The 19793-nt window shown below is 31.7% G+C and overlaps 2 protein-coding genes across 2 annotated transcripts in view; one reads left to right on the top strand and one right to left on the bottom strand.

Annotated features, from left to right (window-relative positions):
* Positions 1–12728, bottom strand: part of LOC119601888 (putative uncharacterized protein DDB_G0282133) — a 106448-nt gene extending 93720 nt beyond the window's left edge. The window contains exon 1 of the mRNA XM_037953125.1: positions 12435–12728. Coding sequence (XP_037809053.1) covers positions 12435–12561 — 127 coding nt within the window. The 5' untranslated portion in view covers positions 12562–12728. The remainder of the gene's footprint in view (positions 1–12434) is intronic.
* On the top strand, positions 710–1901 carry LOC119601889. The gene is made up of 2 exons (XM_037953126.1): positions 710–1596; positions 1706–1901. Exons 1-2 carry the CDS (start codon positions 965–967, stop codon positions 1773–1775), a joined length of 702 nt encoding a protein of 233 aa, XP_037809054.1. The 5' UTR covers positions 710–964; the 3' UTR covers positions 1776–1901.
* Positions 12729–19793: the final 7065 nt, after the last annotated feature.

The following is a 19793-nucleotide window of genomic DNA, read 5'->3' as shown; positions in this document are numbered from 1 at the left end:
AATTCGAAATCGTGTTCGAAAAATTTTTAAAGCTGTTAAAACTAGTTCTTCTAGTCCGAATGTGCTGAAATTTGGCATAAATGATTTCACCTAATGACAATACATTATAATGTTCGGATATTCGAAATTAATTTCGAAATTCGAACTAATGTTCGAACATTTTTAAAATCCATTGAATAATGGTAATGAAAATTTATTTTTAAATAATTACTAATGAAATTGTTTCATTAAAAACCATTACCATTAGACAAAATAATGCTAATGAAAAAAAAATAATTATAATTTTTTTCAATTTAATGCTAATGAAATCGTCAATTAATTAGTCGATATAATTAACTACTCCCATGTATGATAAACATACATAAAAACATATGTATATACGTGTGTGTGTTTTATAAAGAATAAACAAAAGAAAACAACAAGTCTATTGTCAAAAAAAGGGAATTAATAATTTATAATAATTTATTGTGAATTAATTTGAATCCCTATTTAATACATCTTTGCGCGATTTTATTTTATACAGTACCTGTTGACAGATAGTGATCGGTACTTTTATAACCAAGGCTGCGTTTGTTTACATTGGACAACAGCCATAATTGATAATTAAAAATTGCATTTGTTTTTCGGCAAATTAATAAAAAATTAACTTTTCACTATTTAAAGAAAATTATTTTGGTGTTAATTTTTGAGTGAAATAAATAGTGATCAAAATAATTAGTGACTGCATTTAATGCAAGGTTTGTTCACACAAATTTAATATTAGTAATTGTGTTGTGAAAGATAAAATTCTTCTTCTTCCTCCTTTTACTAATTTATTGTTAGTTACCCTACGGTCGGTCGATTTGACTTTTAATAATTTGTTTGGAAAGTAACAATACAATTTCGATTTTTTGTGATTTTTGAAAGCTGCTTCCTATTTTTATAGTATTTTACCAAAATAAATCCAATCTTAAAATTGTGAAAAATGCCTTTGACAGCCCTCGAACGTTTCACTCGTGCCTCAGACGCCGTTATAAAATTTGAGGCAAACTTTAATAATATACGCGAGGAAGATCATCACGTGTACTACTTCGAAGTTTTGGAAAGTGAATTGAAGATGTGTTGGGAAAAGGTGAAAATTACTTTCGATAAGTGTTTAGACGATCTTGAATCTTCTGAAGACGCTGAGCCAGAAGATATTCAAGTGGCTGAAAGTAAATTCCAGAGTACCCTTAATGTTTATGCGCGATGTTCAAAGTCGATAAAAATTAAGATTGATGAATTGGAAGCAAAGACTAAGCCTAAAGTTTCCCATCATCCAAACAATGATTCAAATTTTGATAATGTTAGTCATAATCTACCTCTTCCGCCATGTGATACGGACATCTTCAACGGCGATTATCTCTCATGGCCTACATTTAGGGATCTTTTCACTGCTTTATATATTAATAACAGTCGGCTGAGTAATATCGAACGACTATGTTATTTAGTGAAAAGAACAGATAACGAAGCGAGAGAAATTGTATCTAAATGTCCGTTGACTAATGCTGGGTTTGATATAGCGTGGAAAAGTTTAAAAGATACATACGAAAATCCTCGAATGCTAGTTAATAATCAGTTAAAGTGTTTGTTTGGTTTAGAGACAATAACAGAAGAGACTAGTTCCTCTTTGAAAAGGTTACAGCGCGGAATCAATGGATTTTTAACTGCTATGTCGATATATGAGATTCCCACTCAAAATTGGGATCCAATTATCGTTTTTATTTGCATACAAAGACTGCCCTCTCAGACAGTGACACTATGGGAACAAAGTGTTAAGGACAAAACTGCCTTATCTTTATGGAAAGATTTGGACATGTTTTTGACCGAAAGAATCCAAACGTTAGATTGCATACGCGATCTTAAGAGTTCCAATACTGATAAGGAAGGCATTAAACGCAAGGAAAAGACACATGTTTTGAATACAAGTCCTACGAATGCTTGTGTTTTATGTAAAAAACCGGGTCATTTACTTCGTTTTTGCCGTCAGTTTGATAGAATGTCTATTCCTGAGAGATTTAGAACGGTTAAAAAATTTCATTGCTGCATAAATTGTCTAGCTAACTCACATGAAGTTAATGATTGTTTAAGTGAACATCGTTGTTCTATTTGTAATAAGCGGCACCATACTTCACTACATCGGGATTCTTCAGCTTCGCAAAACTCTAGAAATGCACTTCCTGAGTCATTAGATGACTACTCTTCTTTGGTTTTACGACCATACAATCACACTCCTAATGACCAACGACCTACTAACACGTCAACTGCATTGGTAGAAAGACCGACTACGTCAGGCACTATAGTTGAACGACAAGTATTTCATACTAGTCAAAATTATTCTACTCCTTTGGGTACACTGACTAGCAATGTACCTCCTACTTCATTAGATGACAATTCTAGTGTGGTTCTACGACCCACTAATCCAACTCCTAATGACCATCTGCCCACTTTGTCAGGTACAACAGCTGGAAGACCTACTACGACAGGCACCATGACTGAACGACAAGTATTCCATACTCGTAGGAATCATTCTGTTCTTTTGGGTACAGCAACAGTCGACTTGATACACAATGGCTGTAGGTATCAAGTTAGAGCATTAATTGACACTGCTTCAGAATGCACTATCATTTCTGAAAAGTTGAGAAAAAGTTTAAAGCTTCCAACCATTTCCGAAACAGCGAAGTTTTCAGGCGTAAATGAGGAATTTTCGGCCATTTCGATGAAGACTTGTAATTTGGTGATAGGTTCTAGTACTGATTCATCATTTTTATTAAACACTTCGGCATCTGTTTTGCCAAACATTTCGGGAAATCTGCCTTCGGTTTCGGTTAATGCCGACAAATTGCCAAATCTTCATTTGGCAGATTCGAATCCCTTCGGGAGCAGACCTGTGGAATTATTATTAGGAGCTGATGTATACCCCCAGCTTATTTTACCCGGAATTAGGAAAAAAGTACTAGGATCATTATTGGCTCAAAAAACCGTATTTGGTTGGATATTAACCGGTCCTGTAAATAGTATTAATTCATCTCCTACGAAGGAAAGATATAGGCCAACTAAAAATAGCTACATTCCAACATGGAATCGTAATGAACCCAAATGATGTAGGAACTAGTTAGTTTATCAATCTATAATAGAACCGCTACTAATTAAAATGTTTGTAAATCATTATTTTTTCATTTTGTCTACGACAGGGCACTACGTGCAAACACTTATTGTAACCTTTTACGAGGTAATATTTAAATATAGATAATTCGAGATTTACGTCTATCCCAAACGCTGTATTAATAGAATCGTAAAAGATGGAAAGAAGAATTTTTAAGTAATTTTACTATTGATCGCTTTGTATGGCAGACTTGTTGTTTTGAATTCCTAAATGATCACTATATATCAATTTACTTTACTAACCTTTTCCTAAATTATTTTTAATATAGCAAGAGTCCTAAGTGATTCAACCGGAGTCTCATCATGGCTCAACCAGAGTCTCTTAATGGCTCAACCAGAGTCTCATCATGGCTCAACCAGAGTCTCATCATGGCTCAAACGGGTCCATAATGACCCAAGTAGAAAAAACTGGAGTCTGATCATGGCTCATTTTAATTTGGAAAAAACAGTCCACGAGAGTCCTTCATGACTCGTCATTTATTTAGTTACAACACCTTAAGTGTTGCAAGGGGGCCGGCAATGTTTAAGTACAAATCGATTATTTGCGGTATTTTTCCTCTAAGTGTAAATCCTAATGATTTACCACTTTAGTTTACATCTTTGATGGAAAACTATTATTATTTCAACGAGTAAACCGCTAACTGTATTTAAACTTTGTTAGCCTCCATACTTAGAAATAAGTAGTTGTTTATCACTCGTCATATAGAAGCCTTAAAGAGCACTTCTTGTTGTGCATACATGCTTAAGGTAATATATAAATAAAGGAAGACAAATCTTCTCCTTTTATAAAACTAATAATTCTTTGTGTTTTATTCTTTTTTGTGCATTTACACTGAACCATATCGGATTGACGCCGAAACAGTCGCATTACCTTCACACTGGATTTTGTCTTGGCTAGGAGTCCACCTTTTAGGGATCCTAGGAAAACAAATTGGGGAACCTTTAATGATAGGGTAGAGTCTGTATTGGCACAACGGGCCTTGTGCGATTTGTTGCCAACTGATTTAGAGGGGGTTGTGAACGAGTTCACAGACCTACTTAAGGGAAGCTATGAGCTATCTTGTCCGGTTACTTTCCCGGGCAAAAGAGAGCAACCTAAGTGGTGGACCAAGGAACTTAGACTTCAAAGGTCGACTGTTAGGAAATTGTTCAATAGGGCCAAGCTTACAGGTCGAGCAATTGACTGGAACAACTATAAAATGTGTTTCAGTAAGTATAAGGCTGATCTCAAAAGGGCTAAAAGGATTTCATGGTCCCAGTACTGTGAATCCATAGACAATGTCAACGAGTTATCAAGATTCCGACGGATATTATCTAAGGACCCAAGGGTCATAGGGTATATCCAAAGGAGTGATAACTCATGGACTGAGTCCAGCTCTGAGACCCTAGCTCTGCTAATGGAAACACATTTTCCGGGTTGTCTTGCAACTGAAGATGTGGTTGACGACCAAAGGGACTTCGAGTCTGTGGCGCCAAGTAGCACCTACAGTTGCATAGAGGAGATAGTCACTAGGGAAAAGCTAGTATGGGCGGTTAATTCATTCGACCTCTTCAAGTCACCGGGGCCGGATGGTATATTTCCAGCTCTACTAAAGAACTTGCCTCAGGACGCTATATCTCTTCTGATGAAGATTTTTAAGAGATGCCTTGGAAGTAGGTATTTACCAAAGAGGTGGAGGGAGGTTAGGGTTATTTTCATACCCAAGGCCGGTAAGGTAAGCCACTCAAAGCCAAAGGATTTTAGACCTATCAGCCTGTCTTCTTTTCTTTTGAAGACACTTGAGAGACTGATAGATCTACATCTAAGGAACAATATTGATACTCGCCTCATTAGTGGCGCTCAACATGCCTACCTTAAGGGTAAATCTGTTGAGAGTGCACTGCATGAGGTGGTAAGTTGTATTGAGCACGGTTTGAAGAATAAGTATTATACTCTGGCTGCGTTTTTGGACATTGAGGGAGCCTTCAATAATATAATGATTGAGGCTATTAGAGATTCGCTTATAGGGCTCGGAGTTCAGGACTTCCTGGTGAGTTGGATAGTCTGTATGCTTAGCAGTAGAATTATTAACTCGACCCTAGGGGATCATTGCATTAGGAGAAGGGTTACCAGGGGGACACCACAGGGAGGTGTTTTATCTCCTCTTCTGTGGCTACTAGCGGTTAACGGTATCCTAAGGCTATTTGAATCTAAGGGTAGGAAGATAGTTGCCTATGCGGACGACGTGGTGATACTGGTCAAAGGAAAATTTCTATCCACGATTAGTGACATCATGGAGACTGCATTAGGTGAACTCTCGCTATGGGCGAAAGATAAGGGACTGGGTGTTAATCCTTGTAAAACGGAACTGGTACTATTTACCAGAAGGTATAAGGTAGACAATTTCAGATTGCCAAAGTTAGATGGCGTCGAATTAGGTTTATCTAGAGGAGCTAAGTATTTAGGGATCTTCCTTGATAGCAAGCTGTCATGGAAGGAAAATACTTAGGAAAGAATGAAAAAGGGTCTCAATGCCTACTACACATGCAAGAATTCCATAGGGAAGAATTGGGGTCTGCAACCAGATATGGTAAATTGGATTTACACATCGGTTGTCAGGCCTATTCTAACTTATGGTTGCATTGTCTGGTGGGAGACATTGAGAAAGGACAGTTACAGGAAGTTGCTCAATAAAGCTCAAAGGTGTGCCTCCATTGGCATTACTGGTGCCATTAGAAGTACTCCGCAAGCGGCCTTGGACATCATTCTGAACCTGTCACCTATTGAACATTTTGTAGCGGGTGTGGCGGCTAGGAATCTACTAAGACTCTACGAGTATTCGTTAGCGAAACCCTCGCGCGACAATCATACAAAAATTTTGTACGAAGTAGGTCTGCTTGATCAGGGTAATTCCCTTCACGGAATTACGGATTATGATATTACGACTCTAGACTTCGGGGAAACACCTATTATAGAATTTCCAACTAGGGATGATTGGCTTGTATCCGATAGACTGTTTGGAGGGTGTGCAGTTTTCACTGACGGGTCCAAGATGGATACCGGCACGGGTGCCTGTGTCTATATCGCTGATATCAACATAAAACGGTCATTCAGACTCCCTGACGAATGTAGTGTCTTCCAAGCAGAGATCCTAGCGATCTGGAAAGCGACGGAACTGATTCGGAATCATATCGATCCGGGGTCGGTTGTGACAATTTATGTTGATAGTCAAGCTGCTCTTAGAGCATTGGATTGTCACACGGTACACTCGCACCTAGTTGTAGATTGCAGAAATGCCCTTAGGGACATTATGAGACTGTTTGTCATTAGATTGTGTTGGGTGCCAGGGCACTGTAATGTGCATGGTAATGAGGTTGCGGACGAACTAGCTAGATTGGGTTCGAACCTTGATATAGATGACAGGGAAAGGATGGTTAAACCACCCATTTGTCACTATAATAGGTTGATATTCGAAAGAATACGTGATATCATTAACCAGTCCTGGAATAGTAGATTGGATTGCAAAATATCAAAGGCCCTATGGCCAAAACTTGATATGGGTGCTACCAAAATACTTATAGGACTGGACAGACGCAGTCTAAGGGTTCTGATAGGGATTCTAACTGGACACTGCTCAGTTAGAACCTTTGTTAGTAAGTGGGACAGTAGTGTACCGGACTATTGCAGGTTATGCGAGGATGAGGAGGAAGTAGAGACGATCGAGCATATTATCTGCCAGTGTCCTAGGATACAGAACCTCAGGATGAAATGGCTAGGGAATAGGTTCCATGGCGAACTGGGGGAAATTGCGGGACTTAACCCTCGCAGTCTACTAGGGTTTGTCAAGGGAATTAGTCACTTCTTTAACTGGGCTTTATAGGGGGACATGGATTTTCTTTATTATATATATATATAATTATTTACTTATCTGTTATTTAATTATCTATTAATATGACCTCTTTACCATTTTCTTTCATTCTTGTGTTGTGGTAGCGTTTTTGGCTTCTCTGTTTTTTTTTTTTTTTAATCTCCACTCTCTACCTATTTTCTTTTCTATTTTCTTTCATTCTTGTGTTGTGGAAGTGTTTTGGCTTCTCTGTTTTGAATCTTCACTTCTTGAAGGGAATCACAATGGACCTTATGGTCTCCGAGTGCATATACACCGTTTTTACGGTGTATAACCCTTCTTAACCTAACCTAACCTACGTCTATCCCAAACGCTGTATTAATAGAATCGTAAAAGATGGAAAGAAGAATTTTTAAGTAATTTTACTATTGATCGCTTTGTATGGCAGACTTCTTGTTTTGAATTCCTAAATGATCACTACATATATATCAATTTACTTTACTAATCAACCGGAGTCTCATCATGGCTCAACCAGAGTCTCTTAATGGCTCAACCAGAGTCTCATCATGGCTCAACCAGAGTCTCATCATGGCTCAAACGGGTCCATAATGACCCAAGTAGAAAAAACTGGAGTCTGATCATGGCTCATTTTAATTTGGAAAAAACAGTCCACGAGAGTCCTTCATGACTCGTCATTTATTTAGTTACAACACCTTAAGTGTTGCAAGGGGGCCGGCAATGTTTAAGTACAAATCGGTTATTTGCGGTATTTTTCCTCTAAGTGTAAATCCTAATGATTTACTACTTTAGTTTACATCTTTGATGGAAAACTATTACTAATTCAACGAGTAAACCGCTAACTGTATTTAAACTTTGTTAGCCTCCATACTTAGAAATAAGTAGTTGTTTAACACTCGTCATATAGAAGCCTTAAAGAGCACTTCTTGTTGTGCATACATGCTTAAGGTAATATATAAATAAAGGAAGACAAATCTTCTCCTTTTATAAAACTAATAATTCTTTGTGTTTATTCTTTTGTGCATTTACACTGAACCATATCGGATTGACGCCGAAACAATGTTAAATAGCTTGAAAATATGAAATTTGGCATAAGTTAGTTTTATGTACCCAAAAATTATTCTGTATGGCAGACTTTGATCTTACCCCCACAAAAATTCGACTTCAGCAAATGACTAACTATCATAAAAAGCATAAAAATATTAGTATAGCAATGAAAATCGACTTAAGCAAGTTTAATAGTAACATAAATTTCCCTTCATAATTTTTAGAGGATCGAATCATATTTAACCCCACTCCATATAAGGTCCCATTCAGAAAATGACTTTAACACTCATAACTAGGTTGAAAATACTAACTACTGGTATAAAATTCAACCAAAATAAGTTTTATAGAATCATAAATGTCTCTATCAACTTTCATAAGAATCGGTCCATATTATATCCAAGCGTCTATAAAGGCACGCTGAAAATGACTTAAACGCTAATAACTTGATTAAAACTCATGTCATAAAATTCTTCATAATCACATTTCATAGGATCTCAACGCTTAAACGTTTTTTTTATTTTTTTTTTTTTTGTGGTTCGCTCAAATAAGAAAATAAATTTATTCTCAATTAAAAAATGTTAGTATCATGATACATACGCCAAAAAGGATTTGTTTTAAAACGTCATTCTTAGAGTTCGGTCTGTGGCCCAAACCATTAAGATTGTATTCCGAAGTCTAATGCACACTAATGTGCATATTACTACGGATACACGATAATAAAATTTTAGCACAAATCTAATAACTGAGTAAGTTTTGGAAAAACATGCTTTAAAGGAGCGTATATAAGTTTCATTATAGCCGAATACAACACTTTTACTTATTTTTATATATTTTAAACATTTTTAATTAATTTTTTTAATGTTTTCGGAGGAGCTTTTTTAGCATGTAGTGACACCAATTTCTAAAAAAGGTCTTGGATTTATTTACAAACTCATTTTGCACTGAAATTTAGTTTTGGTCATCATTATCTGAAGATATACTGTATAAGCAAAGAAAAATGAATTTTAGTGCAAAAATTGTGGTTTTGCAGCTAAAAGAAGTAAATCCAATTTGGATTTATTAAATCCAAAAAAATAGCTGGATTTAGCTAATTTCTATATAGCAGTGCTTTGTATTCATTGAACAAAACCAAAATAATTTTAAAAGAAATACATTTGTTTTATTTTGCTATTTACTGTAACTAAAATATTGCACACATGATATTTCAGTGCAAATAAAAATTTTTGCAAAAAATTGTTAAATTTTTTTTGGAAAATTTTGAAATAACTCCGTCTCCTGGCCGCTGCTGACATTATGATTTGAAATTTGTTTAGCTTCGAATAAAATCTTTTGCCTAATCCACCTGGCGAACAGTGCAAGAACTAAAATTTGGTTTTAATAAATCCAATGGTTTAAAAATGGAACTGAATATTAAATACAAAAATCTAATCAAATTGATGTTATTTTTAATATTTATTGTATGAATTGTACGTTTTCTTTAAATCTTAAGAGAATACCAAATTATAGTGTAATATTACAATTCCTATAGTAGAGTTGAATGAGTGAATTGGGTGTAATTTTTTCACGCCTTCACTTATGGCAAATTTATTAGAATTTAGGCATGTATTTAAAACGATTAAATAGAATACGTACTAAAGAAATCATAAAAATATCCCATCTTCTTGAACTTCAAAATTGTATGCTGGATAGTTCTGTGTTTTAGAATTTTTGACATTTTGCCTAGCTCACACATAAGACCGCTTTAAAAAAATTGTGATGAAATTTGCGATATGTATGCTTTTAAGATATAATGAACATACATAAATTATTTTAGGAAATTAATGGCTCTAGAAAAATCTGAAGTTTTCAATCCTTAATTTGTCTGAGGGTCGATCATAATAGGACCAAGTCCAAATTTGGTTGGAAAAGACCAAAACAGCAAGGCTGGTCGGTATCCGTAAGATCCGGTAAAAAAAGTCCATGAAACTACTTCACAAAAGTATGCGAATTTTTCCTGTATTTCATATTTGATCATATTATACAATGATCATATTACAATAACACTGTTTTTGGTTTTAATTTGATCATAGTAAATAATATTTAAACACATATCAACATTTTTGATGTGATCATAATGATATCGTGCCATGCAGCATGGATGCCATTGGTATATAAAAATAATGATTTTACTATTTTGAATGGTGCTCTTCGAGGCATGTTTTGGAGTTGTACACTTCCACAACACATTGATAACTTAAAATGTATAAAAGCTGATATCTAAAAGAATATATACCAGAAAACTTTCCCCGAAAATAGTTAATCCTAGTATTATAAAAATGGAACGTTTAAATACAGATTCTTGTAACAAAAAATATTATTTTTAGATACCCCAATATCAAATTTTTGTTTTATCTCTGGAAAAAAGGAGAAAAATTTACAATTATAGCCAAAAATCGCCATTTTAATGATATTACATGAAAATAGGGTACAAATTCCCCAAAATTGTGGACCAAATGGGCCAAAAATATATCCTTTCCGTGGATAGTAACCCCTTAAAACAATATTACGCATAAAAACCATTCGATTCTAAAATTTGTGTTGCGTATAATATGATCAAATATGAAATACAGGAAAAATTCGTATATTTTGTGAGGCAATTTCATGGACTTTTTTTAAAAAAACACAATTAATTTAAGTCAATGCAAATTTTTCAAGTTTTAAAAAGCGTGATATCAAACATAAGGACTATCTAGACAATATAACAAATTAATTTATTTATTTTGCACACAAAATATATTATTAAATTTGATTTCTTTTTATAGTTTACCCAAATTCGAATAATTATGAGATGTATGTATAAATTGTCAAAATCCCAGCAAAAAAAAGTGTGGAAAAAGATGTAGAATTTTCATCCCAACCCAGCAAAAAAAAGTGTGGAAAAAGATGTAGAATTTTCATCCCAACCCAGCAAAAAAAGTGTGGAAAAAGATGTAGAATTTTCATCACAACTAGTAACCCGAAGTGCTTCAAATTCAGGTGAAAAACCTATGAATTTTACATTAGCGTGTCATTGGAGGGATGTTGTTCATTTTTGACAACTTTGAACTACATCTAATCTTATCTTTAGAAGCTGTAAAAATCCGATATTTGTATTTCAAAAATAAACCACATTCTTTCAATGAAACGCTTATGTAAATTTCATTGGTTTTTCATCAAAATTTGAAGTACTTCGAATATGTTGTTTGTAGTGACTTTTCTACATCTCTTTTCTCATTTTTAACTGTGTTTTAATTTGTAAGTATATGTTTGGTTTATAAAAGCGAAAAGTATGCAATCGCATTTTTGGATGTGATTAAGATGTCGTTTGTAAAGTATGACATCAATTATTTTTTGCTGGGAACTAGTAACCCGAAGTGCTTCAAATTCAGGTGAAAAACCTATGAATTTTACATTAGCGTGTCATTGGAGGGATGTTGTTCATTTTTGACAACTTTGAACTACATCTAATCTTATCTTTAGAAGCTGTAAAAATACGATATTTGTATTTCAAAAATAAACCACATTATTTCAATGAAACGCTTATGTAAATTTCATTGGTTTTTCATCAAAATTTGAAGTACTTCGAATATGTTGTTTGTAGTGACTTTTCTACATCTCTTTTCTCATTTTTAACTGTGTTTTAATTTGTAAGTATATCCCAGCAAAAAAAGTGTGGAAAAAGATGTAGAATTTTCATCACAACTAGTAACCCGAAGTGCTTCAAATTCAGGTGAAAAACCTATGAATTTTACATTAGCGTGTCATTGGAGGGATGTTGTTCATTTTTGACAACTTTGAACTACATCTAATCTTATCTTTAGAAGCTGTAAAAATCCGATATTTGTATGTCAAAAATAAACCACATTCTTTCAATGAAAGGCTTATGTAAATTTCATTGGTTTTTCATCAAAATTTGAAGTACTTCGAATATGTTGTTTGTAGTGACTTTTCTACATCTCTTTTCTCATTTTTAACTGTGTTTTAATTTCTAAGTATATGTTTGGTTTATAAAAGCGAAAAGTATGCAATCGCATTTCTAAATGTGATTAAGATGTCGTTTGTAAAGTATGACATCAATTATTTTTTGCTGGGATGTTTGGTTTATAAAAGCGAAAAGTATGCAATCGCATTTTTGGATGTGATTAAGATGTCGTTAGTAAAGTATGACATCAATTATTTTTTGCTGGGATGTTATTGTGATACAACAATAAATTTTGTAAGCTTTGGAAATCCGTCCACTCGAATGTAGGTTAAAAATGTCAACACCAGAAATACTATGGTACGTACTATTAATTTTTGGAATTGTTATATATACTATAGCATTTCTAAAAAAAAACATACCAGTTGAAGCTGTCATTTGAATAAGGAGAGCCATTTGCTGTCGTTCTGACATTGGTGTATTTGTGTTCGGCCTTGCTGGTGCAATTCCAGTGTTACATCCAATACCCCGTGGTCTTGGGGGAGGCATACTATTATTCTCAATATTTTACGTAATTTTAACACTTAAAGCTTATATATTTTAAACAAGTGATAATATACATAAATAAATTCCCTGTAATACAAGAAAATTAAAATGTATTTTGACTGCAGAGCCCTACGCCAACAAACGCTAACTGTGACGGCGGCTGACTCTAAAAATGTCGTCGACGGCTTTAAAGTTTAATTACAATTGAAACCGCTGTCGACAATCCACACAAAACGAGCGAGCAACGAATTAAGATTAGGCGACTCTCGACTAGGGATACTAAAAACGGGACTGGGGATCCCAGGATTTTTCGGGATTTTACGGGATTACATAAATGTTGTTATTTTATACATGAAAATCTTAAATCTTCATGTTTGTGAAGAAAATTGTTTAATCTTGTGGAAGTTAATCGACAGAAGATAAATTTAAATTAAATAAAAACTTGTAGAATATCATTATTTCAGAAATTTGGTAACTACATATATGCTTCCTAAATAAAAACAAATAGAAAAGTATAGCCGGACATGGCCGACTATATGATACCCTACACCATGGGTATATTTTAAAAATTATTTATTTTTCATAAAAAAATTGTTGAATTTTACTTTAATTCCGATGTATTTAAGCAATTTATTGATGAAAAACTAAATTTCTAGAAGATACTTTATATGGGATCTAGGGTCAAATATAGGCCGATCCTCAAAAAATTGGGAAGAGGGATGTAATTTTATATAAAGGTTAGCTGAATCTCATCGCGATACTAATGGTTATAAGTAAATTTTTGGACGTTTAAGATATTTTTTAAAGGAGGGTTCGTATGGGGGCTAGGGTCAAACGACGGCCGACTCAGAAAGTGATACTGAGTAGATTGGTATACTTTAAGGTGGGTGTAGGACAAATATTTTTATGCGTTACAAACATCAGCACAAATGTATAATACCCTCCCCACTGTATTGGTGTAGGGTATAATAAATATAACGTTCAATCCTTCGAATACCAATTTAGATCATAAATGAACCTTTTCTTTGGAAAATGTTATCTACATTCAGAACAATTTAATTTAATTTTACCGTTATCACTCAGATTTGTAGAAAGCTTGAAATGCAAAACCTTCTAGATATAATTTAAAAAATAAATTTTATATTTGACTGTGCCGAAATAAAATAAATATTCCGGTATGTGATAGAATTCAAACAATTCGATCGAGGAATGGTTTATTATTTTCTTGCAAAATACTACGAAGACAACAAAATACTTTCCATTTAGGAGAATCAATTTAAAAAAATTATATTTTTGAACTTACAAACGGAATGACAAACTTATATATACCCTTCTCACGAAGGTGAAGGTATAAAAATATGATAATTTGTATGAAAAGCCGCAGAAATTTTTGTATTATTTTTGTAGATTCAAATCTATTTTAAAAATGAATTTCATCAAATGGCTGATTGTAATGTATTGATGTTAATATTGGCATCAAATTGAATTTTAGAGGAGGTACTTTAAGGATTTCTTGTGTTAATTTTGAAAAAATAAATTTGTATGTACTATATATGGTATCATACGACTTTAAACAAGTAAGAGTGCTATATTCGGCTGTGCCGGATCTTATATACCCTTCACCATAGTGTAAAAAATATCAATTTTATAAAATTTAAAATTATTTTATTTTCGAGAGATATTTGTCCTAGGAACCGATTTATGGGGTTGTCACTTTCGAGAAATTAGCCAATTATATGGTATTCACTACTTAAGTGTTATTTTTCAATATTGAAAAAAAATTTTTTTTGGCACCACAATATCTGACCGATTTTTTAATCAACAAACTATATACTTGTTAATATTAAAAAATAACACTTTAATAGTGAATACCATATAATTGGCTAATTTTTAGAAAGTGACAACCCCATAAATCGGTTCCTAGGACAATTATATCTCGAAATTTTTATATCTTTTTTTGGCACCACAATATCTGACCGATTTTGTAATCAACAAACTATATACTTGTTAATATTGAAAAATAACACTTTAATAGTGAATACCATATAATTGGCTAATTTCTCAAAAGCGACAACCCCATAAATCGGTTCCTAGGACAATTATCTTTAGAAAATATTATAACTTTTTTTGGCACAACAATATCTGACCGATTTCGTTAATAGCAAAATATAGAAAGAAAATGTATCTAAAATTTGTCACTTTATATATATAAGTATAAGTAAGTTTTTTAAATTTCCTATAACAGAATATTTTAAAGTTTCTATAAGAGAAGTTTTTAAATTTTCTATAAAAAAAAGTTTTTAAATTTTTTATAGGACCATTTTTTAAATTTTCTATAAGAGAATTTTTAAAATTTTCTATAAGTGCATCGATTTTCTTTAAGAGGATGTTTTAAATTTTCTATAAGATAATTTTTTAAATTTTCTATATTTTTTTTTTAAATTTTCTATAAGAGAGTTTTTTAAATTTTCTATTAGAGAATTTTTCGAATTTCCTATAAGAGAATATTTTAAATTTTCTATAAGAAATTTTTAAAATTTTCTATAAGAGAAGTTTCAAAATTTTCTATAAGAGAATTTTTTAATTTTCTGTAAGAGAATTTTTAAAATATTCTATAAGAGAATTTTCTATAAGAGAGTTTTTTAATTTTTCTATAAGAGAATTTTTTGAATTTCCTATAAGAGAATTTTTTAAATTTTCTATAAGAGAAGTTTTTAAATTACCTATAAGAGAATTTTTCGAATATTCTAAAATAGATTTTTTTTAATTTTCTGTAAGAGAAGTTTTTAAAATTTTCTATAAGAAAATTTTTTAAAATATTCTATAAGAGAATTTTTTAAATTTTCTATAAGAGAGTTTTTTAAATTTTCGATAAGAAAATTGTAGGAGAATATTTAAAATTTTCTATAAGAGAATTTTTCGAATATTCTATAATAGAATTTTTTATATTTTCTGTAAGAGCATTCTTTAAAATTTGTGTAAGAGAATTTTTTAAATTTTCTATTTCTGGTATAATTCTCTATCGAAAATCGTTTACATTTATTAATATTAAAATTTAAATTTATGGGTACACCATACCCTGTACCTGTACTGCACTTTTATTAAAAAAGTACTAAATAAATAAAATCAAAGGTATGTACATTTTTATACAACTCTGGGAAAAAGTATGTTTTGTTCACATCGATAACGATTTAATTATATTATTATATATTATACAATTTATTACACTTTTAAACTACTTTTAAACCACTTTTAATTCACTTTTTCAACTTTTTACAAATTTTAACAAATAGCAAAACACAATTTAAAAATGGCGACGTAAACAATGTTAACAATTTTTAAAACAAACTTAGACAACTTCCCTACAAGAACAGTGACAGTCATTTGATAGGTCATTTGACTGGCACTACTGATGTATTATTTCTATCACAGCGTAAAGCAAAGTTTCTATCAGTTTCTTAAGGCAAATGGACAAAAGTGATGGAAACATTTGTGTACATGTGATTTTTCTTCTCCCTTGCACTTATGAATTCTATCGACTTTAAAACATATATTTGAGCTCCTCACTCTTTTGTTGTTTACTTACCAAGGATGACATAAATATTAGTCAGGATTGACTGATCATGCTTGATGGATATATCTATCACAGTTAACAAATTAAAAATGATGTATTTATCGGTCATTGTTGACTAATCATATGTGATGAATATATCCGTCAAATGTGACGGCTATACCAATTTATAATAAAACACAATTTATTAATATTTTAAGATATATATTTGTTAATTTTATTAATATAATAAGCATGTACATAAATTAACAATCATTTCACCATTTTACATACCTCGCAGGATCTTAAATCCGCTGATGCTCCTTTTAATTTGTGGAAATAAGTTGTCTGTAAGAAATACATATGAATATCGAAATATAAAAATTAAAAGTAAGTAATCATGTTACCATAGATTGATTAAACTCCGAAGTGTTTATCTTCAGCTCCACTTCCTGCACTATTTTTAAATTCTATTTATAATAATTCTCTTTATTTTCAATAATTTATACACTTTGTAAATTTTAAAATTTTTCGCTTCTTGATCTTTGGCTTTTACAGAAATAATTAATTTATAACGTCGAAAAATATAACTCTAAAACACAGTAACAGTCAAATGTAGTTGTTTCACTCTTTCATATGCAAATGAAACCCTTTACCACACATTGGGTACATCAACAGTCATTTTACCGGTCATTTGACTGTCATTATTGATGGAATTATCCATTAACTATTTTTTTTAGCAATTTTATAAAAAAAATATTGCAAGAGTGTTAGTGAAATCATTTTGTATGTGTTAGTTTCGGTCATACATTTCTTGTAGGGTTGCTTCATTTATCTAGTTTAAAAAAATAGTCAGCTGTTCAAGTGATGCTACTTTATTAATTTACTTTGATCTATCTCAACCACAATATCGCCAACAGCGTTGCCACTGAACATATTTTAAACCTAACAAATTCTTGTCAAAAAACTACCAAAATAGTTTAAAACCTACCAAATTTTGAAAATCATATGAAATTATTTTTTGAGAAAAGTGTGACTTATTTATTAATTTGTTTCGTCGCCTAAAATGCAAAAGGGTTTTAAACTATGTATATACAATATTGTATGTACAATATTGGCAGAAAATTTTTCAGAAAATGTCTATCTTTCGTGTCAGCTTACAATTTTTGTGATATTTTCTGTGATATTTTCTGAATATTTTGCAGCCATCTTTGAAAGATCTAAAAACATGTATCACAGCTTTTATGATACATTTTTTTCTTTGGATTCTTTTTTAATTTGTGTATGGAAACGTCCTTGAAGATATGAATTTTGTAAAAACAAACGACTTAGCAACCTAATTACAAGGATTAAAATGCTTCGATTAAATTTGCTATATAATTGTACCCAGACCCAATACAAATCGGAAAACTTCTGGAATATCATTTTAATGTTCAAAAATATGTTGGTTACCAACAAAATCATAATATCGGTTCTCTAACTGCCACATAAAATTGCCCAAAATAATATTAATATAGACCTGTTTTTGACAATAGAGTTCTAAAAAATTTCGACAATATACATTTTGATGCAGTGGACCATTTTCAATCAAAAAGTATTTTGGTTATTGTGCCTCTTTGCATTCCATTCTTTTAGGTGACTACTTAGATACAATTCGTCATAAACTACATATTTCTTTGTTTCAGAATTTCAGACAAAATTTTGCCTTAGATCCCACATTAGGTCGTTCTCCAAAAATTACGATGAAATTTGTGATGAAATTAACGTAAAATTGTTTTAAAAAATAAATGGCTCTAGAAAAATATGTTGTTTATAATCCTCAAGTCCTGTTATAAGACGTTATTCCGAACTCCATTTAATGATTCAAAAAGGTAATAAAATTTTGATATACAAAAATTTTAATATTTTAATACAGTAAATAAATGTATAATTAAATTTTTAATATTCTTAAAATTCCTACCAAATTTTGTAGGAAAAGCCCAAAACGGCAACGCTGATCGCCAACAACAAGACGATATTTTGCTCTCCATACAAAATGTATGAAAACTCAGTCCTCTTTAACTTTTATTCCCCCTGGGCTTTTCTCAATTTTCTTTCAAATGCGCTTCGTTAAAATCTTGAATGTTTATATGAGATGCGGCTTTAAACGCAGCCGCTGATAAAGAAATGGAAGTAAGTAAGTAAGTAAGTAAGTAAGTAAGTAAGTAAGTAAGTAAGTAAGTAAGTAAGTAAGTAAGTAGTAAGTAAGTAAGTAAGTAAGTAAGTAAGTAAGTAAGTAAGTAAGTAAGTAAGTAAGTAAGTAAGTAAGTAAGTAAGTAAGTAAGTAAGTAAGTAAGTAAGTAAGTAAGTAAGTAAGTAAGTAAGTAAGTAAGTAAGTAAGTAAGTAAGTAAGTAAGTAAGTAAGTAAGTAGTAAGTAAGTAAAGTAAGTAAGTAAGTAAGTAAGTAAGTAAGTAAGTAAGTAAGTAAGTAAGTAAGTAAGTAAGTAAGTAAGTAAGTAAGTAAGTAAGTAAGTAAGTAAGTAAGTAAGTAAGTAAGTAAGTAAGTAAGTAAGTAAGTAAGTAAGTAAGTAAGTAAGTAAGTAAGTAAGTAAGTAAGTAAGTAAGTAAGTAAGTAAGTAAGTAAGTAAGTAAGTAAGTAAGTAAGTAAGTAAGTAAGTAAGTAAGTAAGTAAGTAAGTAAGTAAGTAAGTAAGTAAGTAAGTAAGTAAGTAAGTAAGTAAGTAAGTAAGTAAGTAAGTAAGTAAGTAAGTAAGTAAGTAAGTAAGTAAGTAAGTAAGTAAGTAAGTAAGTAAGTAAGTAAGTAAGTAAGTAAGTAAGTAGTAAGTAAGTAAGTAAGTAAGTAAGTAAGTAAGTAAGTAAGTAAGTAAGTAAGTAAGTAAGTAAGTAAGTACGTAAGTAAGTAAGTAAGTAAGTAAGTAAGTAAGTAAGTAAGTAAGTAAGTAAGTAAGTAAGTAAGTAAGTAAGTAAGTAAGTAAGTAAGTAAGTAAGTAAGTAAGTAAGTAAGTAAGTAAGTAAGTAAGTAAGTAAGTAAGTAAGTAAGTAAGTAAGTAAGTAAGTAAGTAAGTAAGTAAGTAAGTAAGTAAGTAAGTAAGTAAGTAAGTAAGTAAGTAAGTAAGTAAGTAAGTAAGTAAGTAGTAAGTAAGTAAGTAAGTAAGTAAGTAAGTAAGTAAGTAAGTAAGTAAGTAAGTAAGTAAGTAAGCATTTGATGTTGTTAAAAAAATTGCAAATTCCTTCAACATCGAAATCAATGAAGCTGATATTGACAAAGCCTGTCGTCTAACAAAACAGAAGACAAAATAATTATTGAATTCTCTTCGATTAAGAAAAAAGTAGAATTCATGAGTAAAATTCAGCGTCATAGAGTGGATGCTCAACTCATTAACAGTTCTGACAACAATAATAGCAGTGTCAAATTTATTTACATAAACCAGTTAACTTTTAACTACCGCCGGCTGTTGTGGATAGCCAAACTAAAGCTCACGAAGCTAACTGGAAGTATGTCTGGGTTCGCAATGGAACTATATTTGCGCGCAAAAACGAAAACAGCTCTCCTATTCCTATTAATAATGCCGCCGATATTGAATGTATAACTCCAACAATTTAAATCTTATAATATACATACATACATACATATTTCTGTAATCATACAATAAAAATAATTAAAAAAAAAACAAAACAACAATATG

Source organism: Lucilia sericata, unplaced genomic scaffold (genome assembly GCF_015586225.1).
Source record: "Lucilia sericata isolate MDLA Ls3-8-SP2 unplaced genomic scaffold, ASM1558622v1 Contig000197F_arrow, whole genome shotgun sequence".
Lineage (NCBI taxonomy): Eukaryota > Metazoa > Arthropoda > Insecta > Diptera > Calliphoridae > Lucilia > Lucilia sericata.
Note: the sequence above shows the minus strand (reverse complement) of the source record. Positions and strands in the feature narration are given on the sequence as shown.